The sequence below is a fragment of the Astatotilapia calliptera genome, chromosome 12 (genome assembly GCF_900246225.1).
Source record: "Astatotilapia calliptera chromosome 12, fAstCal1.2, whole genome shotgun sequence".
In the NCBI taxonomy this organism is placed as follows: domain Eukaryota; kingdom Metazoa; phylum Chordata; class Actinopteri; order Cichliformes; family Cichlidae; genus Astatotilapia; species Astatotilapia calliptera.
Window position 1 is genome coordinate 36451956 of NC_039313.1, and position 11873 is coordinate 36463828.

General features: G+C 47.2%; 1 protein-coding gene across 3 annotated transcripts in view; it reads left to right on the forward strand.

Annotated features, from left to right (window-relative positions):
* Positions 1 to 11432, forward strand: part of adam9a (ADAM metallopeptidase domain 9a) — a 25346-nt gene extending 13914 nt beyond the window's left edge. Inside the window, exons 6-25 of one of the 3 annotated variants that reach the window (XM_026187766.1) lie at positions 1 to 27; positions 226 to 291; positions 366 to 437; positions 2280 to 2449; positions 2552 to 2633; positions 2856 to 2989; positions 3076 to 3247; positions 3680 to 3772; positions 3861 to 3965; positions 4086 to 4176; positions 4267 to 4372; positions 4728 to 4911; positions 4992 to 5072; positions 5155 to 5260; positions 5342 to 5489; positions 5623 to 5725; positions 5994 to 6053; positions 6393 to 6422; positions 6660 to 6718; positions 8862 to 11432. The exon at positions 1 to 27 is cut by the window's left edge and continues 172 nt beyond it. In XM_026187766.1, coding sequence (XP_026043551.1) covers positions 1 to 27; positions 226 to 291; positions 366 to 437; positions 2280 to 2449; positions 2552 to 2633; positions 2856 to 2989; positions 3076 to 3247; positions 3680 to 3772; positions 3861 to 3965; positions 4086 to 4176; positions 4267 to 4372; positions 4728 to 4911; positions 4992 to 5072; positions 5155 to 5260; positions 5342 to 5489; positions 5623 to 5725; positions 5994 to 6053; positions 6393 to 6422; positions 6660 to 6718; positions 8862 to 8931 — 1959 coding nt within the window. In that variant the 3' untranslated portion in view covers positions 8932 to 11432. The remainder of the gene's footprint in view (positions 28 to 225; positions 292 to 365; positions 438 to 2279; positions 2450 to 2551; positions 2634 to 2855; positions 2990 to 3075; positions 3248 to 3679; positions 3773 to 3860; positions 3966 to 4085; positions 4177 to 4266; positions 4373 to 4727; positions 4912 to 4991; positions 5073 to 5154; positions 5261 to 5341; positions 5490 to 5622; positions 5726 to 5993; positions 6054 to 6392; positions 6423 to 6659; positions 6719 to 8861) is intronic. The other 2 variants (XM_026187767.1, XM_026187768.1) reach the window with 2 other exon arrangements.
* Positions 11433 to 11873: the final 441 nt, after the last annotated feature.

Below are 11873 nucleotides of genomic sequence, written 5' to 3' on the forward strand. Positions count from 1 at the left end.
GAGATCCCTCACGGGCAGCACAGACGGGTGCGTTTTCCCTCACGCACACGGCGCACGCTGACTTCCTGTACCCTGAACTTTGACCTGTTCCAGCTCTGGAGTCATGCCATCATTGCTTTACAGTTTATGTTGACTTTACATTGACGTCTCGAGCAGCGATGATGGCGCTTCAGCAGCGTGAGCGCCGCCGTGCGCTCTCAGAGAGTAACCGTGTTTCTGTTCCAGGTGAGGAGAGCCGTCCTCCACAAGACGCACTACGTGGAGCTGCTGCTGGTGGTTGACAACGAGAGGGTGAGAGCACGACACCGGGTGGAGGTGGACTGCTGCGGCGGGCGGCGTGTAACCGTGTGCTTCTCTCTCCCCAGTTTAACTTCATGAGCAGGAACGCGACGGCAGTGAGGGAGGAGATGGTTCTGCTCGCCAACCTCGTGGACAGCGTGAGTGTCACATGTTTCCTCCACGGCTGAGTTAGCTTTGTGTCACACGGCAACAGGAAGTGACTTTCCTTTCAGCCCGTTTGCTCTTGTGTGGTTAAAAGTAGGAATAAATCAACAAATGTCTTAAAACCCTTTGATGTCCTCACCAAGGAAAAAGCAATGGACATTTTTTTGTTTGCATTTCTTATTGATTTGGGGGTAATAACCACAATCAATAGTTTAGTTTTTAAAATATTGATCTCTACCAAACGGTTGAGATGCCACTTAATGATAAGAGTATGAAATGTCATGCAAACACAAGTACATTAGATAATACAGCTGAAAAAAGTCAAAGGGCCAAATTCTGATTATATTAATGGAAACTATGCAGGGCATTGGATGGTAGCATTCAGTGAACATTGCTGTTTTCATTCCATCAAAGGAAAGCATTACATCAAACAACAAAATACATGTGCTGCATCCAGGCCACTTCTGACTGAATGCTACTGTGCAAAATAAAAACAGTGCCAATCAGCACATCTGCTTGTGGTTTTGGTCGTTGGGGTCTTAGGGTGTAGCTTTGATTCTGTGGTCTTGGAGAGCTGGATCATGGTTGGCCAGCTCGAGATGCTGGCTTGTTAACTTGTAACTTATAACTTGTCTTATACAGGTGTAATAGCATACCAGAAAGTTTAATTCCTCCCATATGCTAATTATACACAGGGATGGTGATCTTTGCGTTGGACTCTTTGCTCCACCGTTTGACCGATGAAAGAAGCACAAACCCACAGGCCTTGTTTAGGAGGTTGACACATTTGTTGTCAAATCATTTCATTGCAATCAGACCTTCATCAGACCTGTAATCACAGGCTGCATGGCCCCTCTTCATCAGGTCTTTGTCTGCCATCAGTTTGGTCATACAGTACCAATGCACCTGACACCAGAGGAGGTGTGCAAGTTCTGGACCAAGCAGAAACCTGTGAAGAACCGAGGTTCTTTTATAGGTTTGCAAAGTGTTGTTTACAGCTTTGGCCCCTTAGAGGGAGCTTCTGTTGCTTTCACTCAGGGGAGCATTGAAGAATGTAGATCCTCCTCACACAGCAGCAAGTCGTGGATGATGCCAGATGAACAATTTAAAGCCCCACTCATCTGGTTTGTTGGAAATATACTGGTGAGGAGTGCCAGCTCTTGTGGCTCCATATGAAAGCATGACCTCAAACACGCTGTGGTTGAAGGTGGATGGCATCATGAGTGTCATGCCACAGGACCATGTGATTTTTAGCCATATAATTGTTTAGCGTCCATATAGCACAAATTATAATTTTGAAAACTTACTAATATTAATTTACCAGCTACGGTAATTTGGTTAAAAGCTAATCAGTTGTGTTATTCTTGATTTTTACAATATTTACTAATATTAACTCAGAAAGTTACAAAACTGACTTACTGAGGAAATTCTTTCAGCATATTCTTGCTGTGCTAACACTTAATGTGATTTATCAACACTGTCATATATCAAAAAATTATATCTTCCTGCCTTAGTTTGATCAAAAACACTCAAAATATGTTGGACGGTTTTTTGCTTCTGACTTCCTGTTTGGGAGAGGTTTAAGAAGAGCCCACAGTTTCCACTCACAGCGCCTCCTGGTGGCTTTTTTTTGGCGTTACAGATGAAAAACCAATTGGTAGAAAAGACTCAACAAGGCAGGTCAATGTCAGTGAAAGCCTCAGTTAGGGCCTGAAAATGTGCTCTACCAAAGGTTGACCGGAACGCTAAAGGGTTAAAATGAATAAAAGCATAAATAAGAGGAGTGTGCGTGTGTGCGTGCGTGCGTGCGTGCGTGTGTGTGTGTGTGTGTGCAGATCTACATGCAGCTGAATATCCGGGTGGTTCTGGTTGGTTTGGAGATCTGGACTCAGCAGAACCAGATCAGCACCGACGGAGCGGCTGGAGAAGTCCTGAATCGCTTCACCCAGTGGAGGGAGAAGGAGCTGGTTCCTCGCCGCCGCCATGACTCAGCACAGCTCATCCTGTCAGTACACACACACACGCTGTTGCTGTTTTGTTTGTTACTGCATGTGATTGTATCGTGTATCAGGTGATGATGATGGTGATGATGATGGTGTCTGTGCAGGAGGAAGAATTTCGGACAGACGGCCGGGATGGCGTTCGTCTCCACTGTCTGCTCCAGGAGTCACGGAGGCGGGATCAACGCGGTACGCCACCATGCGTGCAGACTAAATACATTCAGTTTTATGAAACACACCAAAAACATTGAAATGATTGTTTCTGCGTCTGTGGCGTCGATTTCACTGAATCGCACGTCTGGGAAAAAGAGAAATAAAAGATCTGGATCCTAATGACAGCTTTAGAAGGAACTCCATCTCCCAGGGTGCATTTCAGTGAGACGTGACTGAACTGTGCTCTGTGTCCTTCAGTTCAACAACAACCTCGTGGTCTCGTTCGCCTCCATCGTGGCTCACGAGCTCGGCCACAACCTCGGCATGAACCACGACGACGGCCGACAGTGCACGTGTCCCACCGGCGCCTGCATCATGAACTCTGGAGCCACGTAAGACGCACACGGCGAGCTACGCCGCACGCTCACACGTGCCCGCACACGCTCACACTCACTCCTAACGCGTCTCCTCTCTGCAGAGGGTCAAAGAACTTCAGCAGCTGTAGCGCCGATGACTTTGAGAAGATGATCCTGCTGACGGGGGGGGCGTGCCTGCTGAACGTCCCGCGGCCCGACGAGGCCTACAGCGCCCCCTACTGTGGAAACAGGCTGGTGGACTTCGGGGAGGAGTGCGACTGTGGCTCAGAGAAGGTGTGATGTGTAGAGGATGAGTTAGACATGCCTTACATTCGATTTGACCCACTTTGATACGACGTGTGCCGAAACAGCGGCGACGCTCCTGGCAGTCAGGGCCCGCCCAGATTCAGTGATTTATTACACAACTCGAGCTACTCGTCAGCGGGAAGTCCAACATCTACGCCGTCCACGTGTTCCACAGCTGTGCGGTGGACCAGCTGGCTCCCGGGCCTTATGTTTGACATCCCTGTTTTATATTAACGTGTCACTGTTGTTGAGTTTTCCTGCACACAGAAAATGAAGACAAAAAAGTTTCGCTTTGTGGGTCATTTTCACGTCTTTGTGCGATTTTTCTAACGTTTAAAATGATTTTACGCCAGAGACAGAAACTTCCTGTTTAAACCCGGTCACGTGATCGACCACGTGTGTGTCTGTGTGTGTGTGCAGGAGTGTGAGGAGGACCCCTGCTGTGAGTATCGGACCTGTAAGCTGAAGTCTGGAGCTCAGTGTGCGTACGGCGAGTGCTGCTCCAACTGTCAGGTAAACACAGCGAGCCTCGTGACACACACACACACACACACACTGTGCGTGCGTGTTGGGCTCTGTAACTGTGTGCTTGTGCGTTCAGTTCCTGCCGGGGGGAACCGTGTGTCGCGCCAGCACAGATGAGTGTGACCTGCCTGAGTTCTGTAACGGCTCCTCGTCCTTGTGTCAGAGCGACGTCTTCATCCAGGTGAGGTCCGCTGCATTTACCTGAGCAGGTGAGCTGCTGGCTGAGCTGTACTTCATCACATCTGTGTGTGTGTGTGTGTGTGTGTGTGTGTGTGTGTGTGTGTGTGTGTGTGTGTTTCAGAACGGGCAGTCCTGCAGGAACCAGGAGGCCTACTGTTACAACGGGAAGTGTCAGCACTACGACAGCCAGTGTCAGGCCATCTTTGGAGACAGTACGTACCTCTGTACGACTTCATCTTCTCTCCTCTCCCTCATTACTCAGCAGCTGACCCCCCCTTCTCGCCCCTCCTCCTCCTCCTCAGAGGCGAAGGCGGCTCCTGAGCTCTGCTTCAAAGAAGTCAACAGCAAAGGAGATCGCTTCGGCAACTGTGGCTACCTCAACAACGGCTTCAAGAAGTGCGAGAGCAGGTAACACACACACACACACACACACACTTCCTTAGGGTCCGTCCCAGTGTGAGGAGCTGAGACTGATGATGTCACAAAGTTCAAGTCCCACGCAAGTTAAACGCACCTCCAGCTTTGACCTGATGGTGGCGCTGTGTGATGTGTGCACTCCAAACCGTCACTACACCTGTGTCGCTACCAAACCGGGAAAACCTGAACAAACTCCATCTCCCAGGGTGCATTTCAAAGCCCCGCCCACATGACTGTGCTGTGTTCAGGCGTCTTTCCCACAGTCCGTCTTCGAGCCTCCTCCTGAATCCTCCGATTCTTGTCGAAGTCGCCGCTTCCGTTTTCCTCATCGTGTTTGTTGCCATAGAAACGCCATGTGTGGGAAACTGCAGTGCTCCAACGTTCAGGCGAAGACGGTGTTTGGCATCGAGCCGTCGATCATCAGCACGCCAATCGCCGGAGGGAAATGCTACGGCGTGGACTTCATGCTGGGGTCGGACGTCCCCGACCCCGGGATGGTGAACGAAGGGACCAAGTGTGGAGAGAACAAGGTGAGGAGGAGGGAGGAGGGAAGGGGATGAGGAGTGAACAATGAGGTGTTAAAGCTCGTTTCTTCTTCTGCGGCGCTCAGGTGTGTGTGAACTTTGAGTGCCGCAGCGCCGACGTCCTGAGCTACGATTGCGATGTGCACACCAAATGTCACGGACACGGGGTGAGTCGCCTGCCTGTGCTCCTGCCTACCTGTCTGTCAGGTGAGTCACATGACTCAGGTGTCACCTGTCTGTGTGTCGCAGGTGTGCAACAGCAACAGGAACTGCCACTGCGACTATGGCTGGGCTCCGCCTTCCTGCGAGTTATCGGGTTACGGTGGAAGCGTTGACAGCGGACCCACGTGGAACGGTATGTCACCTGGAGAACTCTGACTTACCTGAGGGCAGGCGTCCCGTGTTAACGCGCCTCCTGTGTGTGCCCCTCCCCCAGATAAGGACACGTCTCTCAGGGACGGCCTGCTTGTCCTCTTCTTCTTCGTCCTCCCGCTGCTCGCTCTCGGCGTCTTCGTTTTCCTGCGCAGGAACGAGCTGCTGCGGCGACTCGGGCTGAGCCGCAGGAAGAGGTCTCAGGGATATGAGTGAGTGCATGCACACACGCCGCCACGGCCGCAGGAACCACGTGTTCTCTGTGCTGCGTTTAGGGACACTGAATATAATTGTAAACCATTAGCTGCACGTGTGGCGCTGCTCTCACGCTCATGTCTCCCTCAGGGCTGACGGCATGGCTTCAGCCAATCACAGCAGGAGACCGCCTCCCAGAGCGCAACCTCCATCTGTTGCCCGGGGTAACGCCAATAACATCGTCAGAGACGGGGTAAGTTTAGGGTTCACATGAGAGTTTACGTTTTCCCTCGTTTTACACACACCTGCCTCACCTGTCCGTCCAGGTGTGTGATGATGTTTGTAGCATCAGCAGTCGCTCCTGCAGCTTTACCCGGTTTGTTCTGTGTGAGCAGTGAGCGTTACAGAGTGGGCGTGTCTACAGAAGGTTAAAATTAAAAATCTTCAGGTGGACACGCCCACACGGCCTCCTGCTGCTGCTGCTGATGATGATGATGATGATGATGTTACTAATGACACAGATCTGCTGTGACCCTGCTGATCAGGAGGCTGAGAATGGAGACGGTGATGATGCTCTCCCGGTAAGCCTCAGTGTAGAAGCTGAAGTTAGATGTAGTGATGAGCACACCTCAGCACGAGAGCACCAAACACAGTTATTGATCACTGTGTCGTTAGATGACCTCACAGACTGGACGATCAGCTGATCGCTTACAATCAGTGACAGACTGTACTAACCAACCGAGCAGCTGATCTGCATCGACCAGCATCTAACTGGAACTGAAGCGGCTGTCTGCACGGGTTATTGATGAGCTGATTAAGCTGTGTGATTAATCACTTTAGTGTGTGTGTGTGTGTGTGTGTGTGTGTGTGTTGATGGACTGCATGAGCTCTAACACGCTCTGCTCTCTCTCCATGTGAAGCACCACGCTCAGCTGCTGCCACCACAAGAGGTAAACCCTGCTTACTTCTCATTACCGCTCTAACTACTGCTGCTGATGTAGTGTTAGCTTAGTGCTGCGTGTCTGCAGGTTAATCATCACAGCTGGAAACTAGAAAGCAGCTTTCACTAACCCAATGACATCAGGTAAACTGGGAGAGTCAGACAGGCCAGGTAGATCGGTGTGAGGGTTTGAATGGGACAATGACTCGCAGGTTTACCCAGGTGTACTTCCTCTGTGTGTGTTCAGGTGGTGGAAACCAGCCGGACAGCTCCTTCCCATGCTCTGAAGCCGCCACCGCCTCCTCTGTAAGAAGTCGCGCACCACCACATGCACCGAAACACAAACCGAAAACAATCTGAGCACAAAAACTGTCAGTCAAACCTGAAATGTGGAAACTTCACTTTCAAACTAAAACTTGTATCTTTTTAAACATTTGACGCTACAGCGTATGTTTCCAAAAAATACAACTTTTTGCATTAGCTTCTAAATGATTTGATCTAACTTGATGTTAACTAGTTATAGAAGCTAGCCTTAAGCTAATGGTTCTTAGAAGCTAAATTTAAGCTACTGAGCCTTAGATGCTAACTTGAACTGGACAATTGGACTTAACAGTTAATGGAAGTCAAAGCTGTACCCGTGGCTAATGCCAAATCGACTGTATTTAAAAATAATTTTAAGCCAACTGTGAGCTTGCTGGTTACTAAAATGCAATTTAATTTTAAGCTAAATTGTCTTCTAGTCTTCTAGATTTAATAAACTTAAAAGCTGCATTTAAGCTAAGTGGATGTAAATATGAGCCAGATCAGGGCTCTAGGCTAACTTTTTGCCATGCGTGCACCGGTGCGCCTAACTCAAATTTTTCAACCACATCGCTTAACACCGCAGTTTTACATGTGCACTTTTTTTGAGGGGGGGGAAGTTGCAGTCCATACAGACAATATTCATTTCTAAAGTATTAACTATCAATCTTGTGCTTAAAGTGCGTTGGCACTCTTTGTCAATATTGTAGAAAATGTTAAACATCATCTCGGCTCCTCTGACGACCTGTTTGCTGCTGAAAGGCCGTGGGCAGAGGGGACACTCGGGCATTTATCGCAGCATATAATGTGTTTTCTGGACACACTGCTGCTTTTTCAGCATTCAGAGGTTGATGGCACCGTGTCAGAGCTGGCTATGAATTTCAGACGGATCAGGCCTTAACTTAACAAAAAAGTTATCAATCGTTCTTTTCATCTTTTCTTATCACCCTCAGCTGCATCCACTCTGTCAGGCCTAGGCTGCTCACTAGGGCTGGGTACCATCACTGATTTCTGTAATCCTGGGAAACTGTTCTTGAAGTACAGAGAGAGAGAGAGAGCTGTGCATGAAGTGTGATTTTTATCGTGGTGGAAGCAAAACTGATAAAAGAGGGAATTCATGACGACATTGATCAAATGTGAAGCGCAGTTTGCTGCTTCTTTTGCTGCTGGCTCGGTGGGTTTTGGTTGGAGAGACAAAACCTGCAGCTCAGAATCAGCGCAAGAAGACGTAAACGCAGCGCGGAGCCGACGCATCAGAATCGCTGAGCTCCGACGGCGTGTCCGTCTACGGGCCGTCAGGTGAGAAAGCCGACAAGACAAAGCTGATCCTGATGCGTCGGGTCTGTGTTTACGTCTTTGTGTGGAGTCCGTGTACCTGCTCTTGAAATAGTTTTGTGAGCTTTAATCTGAGAATCTGGCGTTTCTGGCAAAACACAGTTATATTTAAAAGTCTATTCAGGATTTAATGAATCGATATCGCTTTATTCAAGCTACTCACCTCCCACTTCCACCTGCACTTTCAACTGGACCACGGCCAATCAGAGAGGTCCCGCCCCTGACTATCTCTGATTGGTTTAGTCCACGATACGGGCAAAATGTGTGTCTGTTGTTGACCACAGGGAAGGTTGCAGAGATTTTTTTTTTTTTTGTTACCCGAACACAATTTGGTGGCACCGGTGCGACCAAATTTTTTTTTAGTCGCACCACTGAAACATTTGGTCGCACTGAGCCCTGAGCCAGAGGAAGACATTTTGTTCACCCAGTAGCAAACTGACTTAATTCATATATTAACGTTAAAGCTAACTGGACTCAAGAGTAAAGAATTTAAAACTAACTACACACAGACAGTAGCATTAATTTAACTGGACAAAGAAAGAAACTAGCTAATGTTAAGCTAATCCTAAACTGGATACAGCAGCTTACTCCTAATAGGGCAACACTAGATGGCCATAGATGGATAACATTTATAAGCTAGTCTTTAGAGTGGCTAGGTGCTAAGTGAACCCAGAAGCTAACTGCTGGTGTAGCTGTGTCTCTGCAGCAGTTTGAACTGTGGCGGAGTGATACATCATCTCAAACAGAGCGTGCACGCTGTGGTGTTAGTGGCCAGTCACAATGTAAACTCTTTTTCTTCTTCTTTCTTGCACAGAAAACCGAAACCTTCTGCTGCGTCTCAACCTCTGGTGCCTCAAAGACCTGCACCCGCGCCTCCTGTTTAACCAATCAGGGGTCTTCTAACGACACCTGGATGACCCCCCCCCCCCCTTCTACTTATCTTCAAACCCTTCCCAGCGAACTCAGAGCTAGTTCCTTAGCAACAGCCAGGAACAATTCTGTAGCCACGATAACCAGCCGGCCAGACTGCACGGCCATCGCAGTGGAATGGACCCAGGTGGACCGGACGAGAAACTTTGCAGAACCTCCAGGAACCCAGCAGGTCCAAGCTGGAGCCGCTGCTGTTCTCTAACCTAACCAGGCAATCGGATTGTCCTGAAAGCACGAGTTCTTCTGATTGGTTGGTTTTACGAAGCCTGCTTAAGTATTTTTAAACTTTCTGATTTAGTCATGTGACCTTTCAAACAAAGTATAGCAAGTATAGCAGGCCATGTGGGCCTCTCTCTGATTGGCTGGTTTGTAGTTGTGGGTGGAGCATGTATCTGAGCACTGGTTTGTTTCTATCGTCTGGCTCGCCCTGCGTTCGCTCCCTCGCTCTTCACAGAACTGTAAATCTACGATATGCAAACAGCGTCTGAGCGCGTAGCTCCTCTGGTCTCAGTTCGTCATGCAGCATGGCGCCGTCTCTGCAGGGAACGAACGCTCACTAGGCGAGGCTGCTCTGTATGCCTCTACTGTCCAGGTATTTCCACCAGTTAAAATATGAGTCTGAGCTTGCAAAGCATTCTGGGAACCGTAGGCAGTCACATTTGGTACAAGCAAAGTGGATTAATCTGTCAGAATTGAAACTAAATGAGATGAGTTCAGACCTGCACTGAGAACATGTTCACTACAAGTCTGGGATCAAACTGAACAGCAGTACCTACCAGCTCCTCCCAACATCGTTTATTTCTTTCTTTCAAAGACTTTAGAAAACACACTCATTCCTGATTATTGTTACCAGTGTGACTGACTCAGTGGAGCTTTTTTTAAATCTGTCGCTCTTCTGTTAAGGTTGAAGCTTTTTGTAGATCCACATGTTTCTTCTGGGGGGACACAGACCCCGTTTCACCAGTGTTTTAAAAATGAATTATGTCCAGTGGAAGCAGAACTTGAGCAGAAACATGAACTTGGGTGTAGCCTGCTGAGCATTCACAGAATGTGTGACGGCGTCTGAAGGTGGAACAAAGTCCTTGAAATTCTTGGCAATAATGTCCCGAGAGCGTCCACGCTTCCTGTCCCGGGCGAGCAGCGATCACGCTGAACTCTTCCCACATTCAGGGCGTCTGATTCAAACCAGGAATTTTTACACCACCGGTGAACCAAATGCTTGCGTTCTGCAGCTGACGAGCCTGGATGCACTGTGCTGTGTAACCACGTTGGTATTTTTAAATGCCTTTTTTCACTTACTTTGCTCTTTTGAGGGTTTTTGCACAGAAACTGAGGACTCCGCTGAGGATGTTGATGTGTTGCTCACAGGGCTATCTTAGTGCCATTTGACTGTTCATGCCAAAAAAATAAACCGTAGTCTGTGCTGAGCTCCTGAGTGAAGACAGTCGGACGCAGTTATTTAAAGAGCTGAGAGCAGCTGAAGCTTCAGGTTACAGGCAGCTGCTGACTGCAGCGTTTAAAGGGGATCCGTTCTTATCGTTTCCACCTCTGCACTTTGTCAGAGTAGCTTTTCATGATTCACAACTTAAATTAATCCAATTTCTGTAATGCAATCAAAGCTTCACCTCACAAAGCTTAAAGTTAGCTTAGAGGCATCTCCACGGTGCAGTTAGCTTCAGGTGCAGAGTCAGTTTGGAGTTTGTGGGATGACTTCGCTCATAATTTAGCAAAGTCTCTGCTCCTGTTAGCTAGCTGCCTTAAAGTTAGCTGATGTGAAAGGTTTGTGGTGTATATGCGTTTGGAAGTTTGGCCATCTTAAATATGAATATTACAAAATTGTAAAATCAAAACTCTTGGTGCTCAGCAGCCATCTTGGTAATTTAAAGTGTTTATTTCTCCAGGTTAAGCTGACTTTAAGACCCTAATTTCATGAAATTGGGTGAATACATGTACTTTTACCAAAAACCCCAAACAGGTAAAAGGTCTCAGCACAGCTGGTGGTCCAGGTGGAAAAAGCTTTAAGTGTTATTTTGGGTCAGCACAGGCCAACGTGAAGCGGTCCCCTTTAAAGCCAATCAGACATCCTCAGTGGGGTTACATTCATACTGAACCTGTGTAAAAGATTTCATTTTCTCTTATTATGAATGATTTAATCATTTCTTTTTGCTTTTCACCTGTAATCTGTGGTCATTTGAACATTTAATTATTAACGTTGCTGCGTGGCGTGGAAGCCTCCGCGCTGACTGATGATTTTTATGATTCGATGGATGATCTCTCACCTGTTGGACAGGTTCAGGTTGTTACAGCCAGTGGAGCTCAAACTTGTGCTGCTTGCTGTGAAAACCAAACCTGGAAGAATAAAGGTCCTTCAGCTGAACATGATAATTTAATAAACTCTGTTCATACAGACTGTGATTTGTTTGCTTTCAGACTTAATAAAGGTGCACAGAAAATAGTTTGTCAGCATTCAGGTTCCTGTTTGTGGCGACATCCATTTAATATACAGAAAAGCACTCACAGGCTGACTGCAGTCATTGTCACACTTTCAATTTGAAAAAATCTTTTTGAAATTCAAAGTTGTTTTAGAATTGTACAGGTTTTTTAAAAACATATTTAGGACCAAAAGGGTTTTTTAATGTCCTGATACAATAACTGTATTTTTAAATAGTTTTGTGGAGTTGGGGCATTAAAATAAAATCAAGCCGTACTTTTTTTCTATTTTTTAAACTGTTATTTTAGACTTAAGTTGTTATTTTTACTGAAATATTTAAAAAAAAAAATTAAAATACTGTTGAATGACTTTTTCCACAACAAACATTTAAATAAGTATAAAAAAGATTCCTTGTTAGTGTATTTGTTTAGTTCCGTTTGTAGTTTTTCTACAGCGGGACCACGC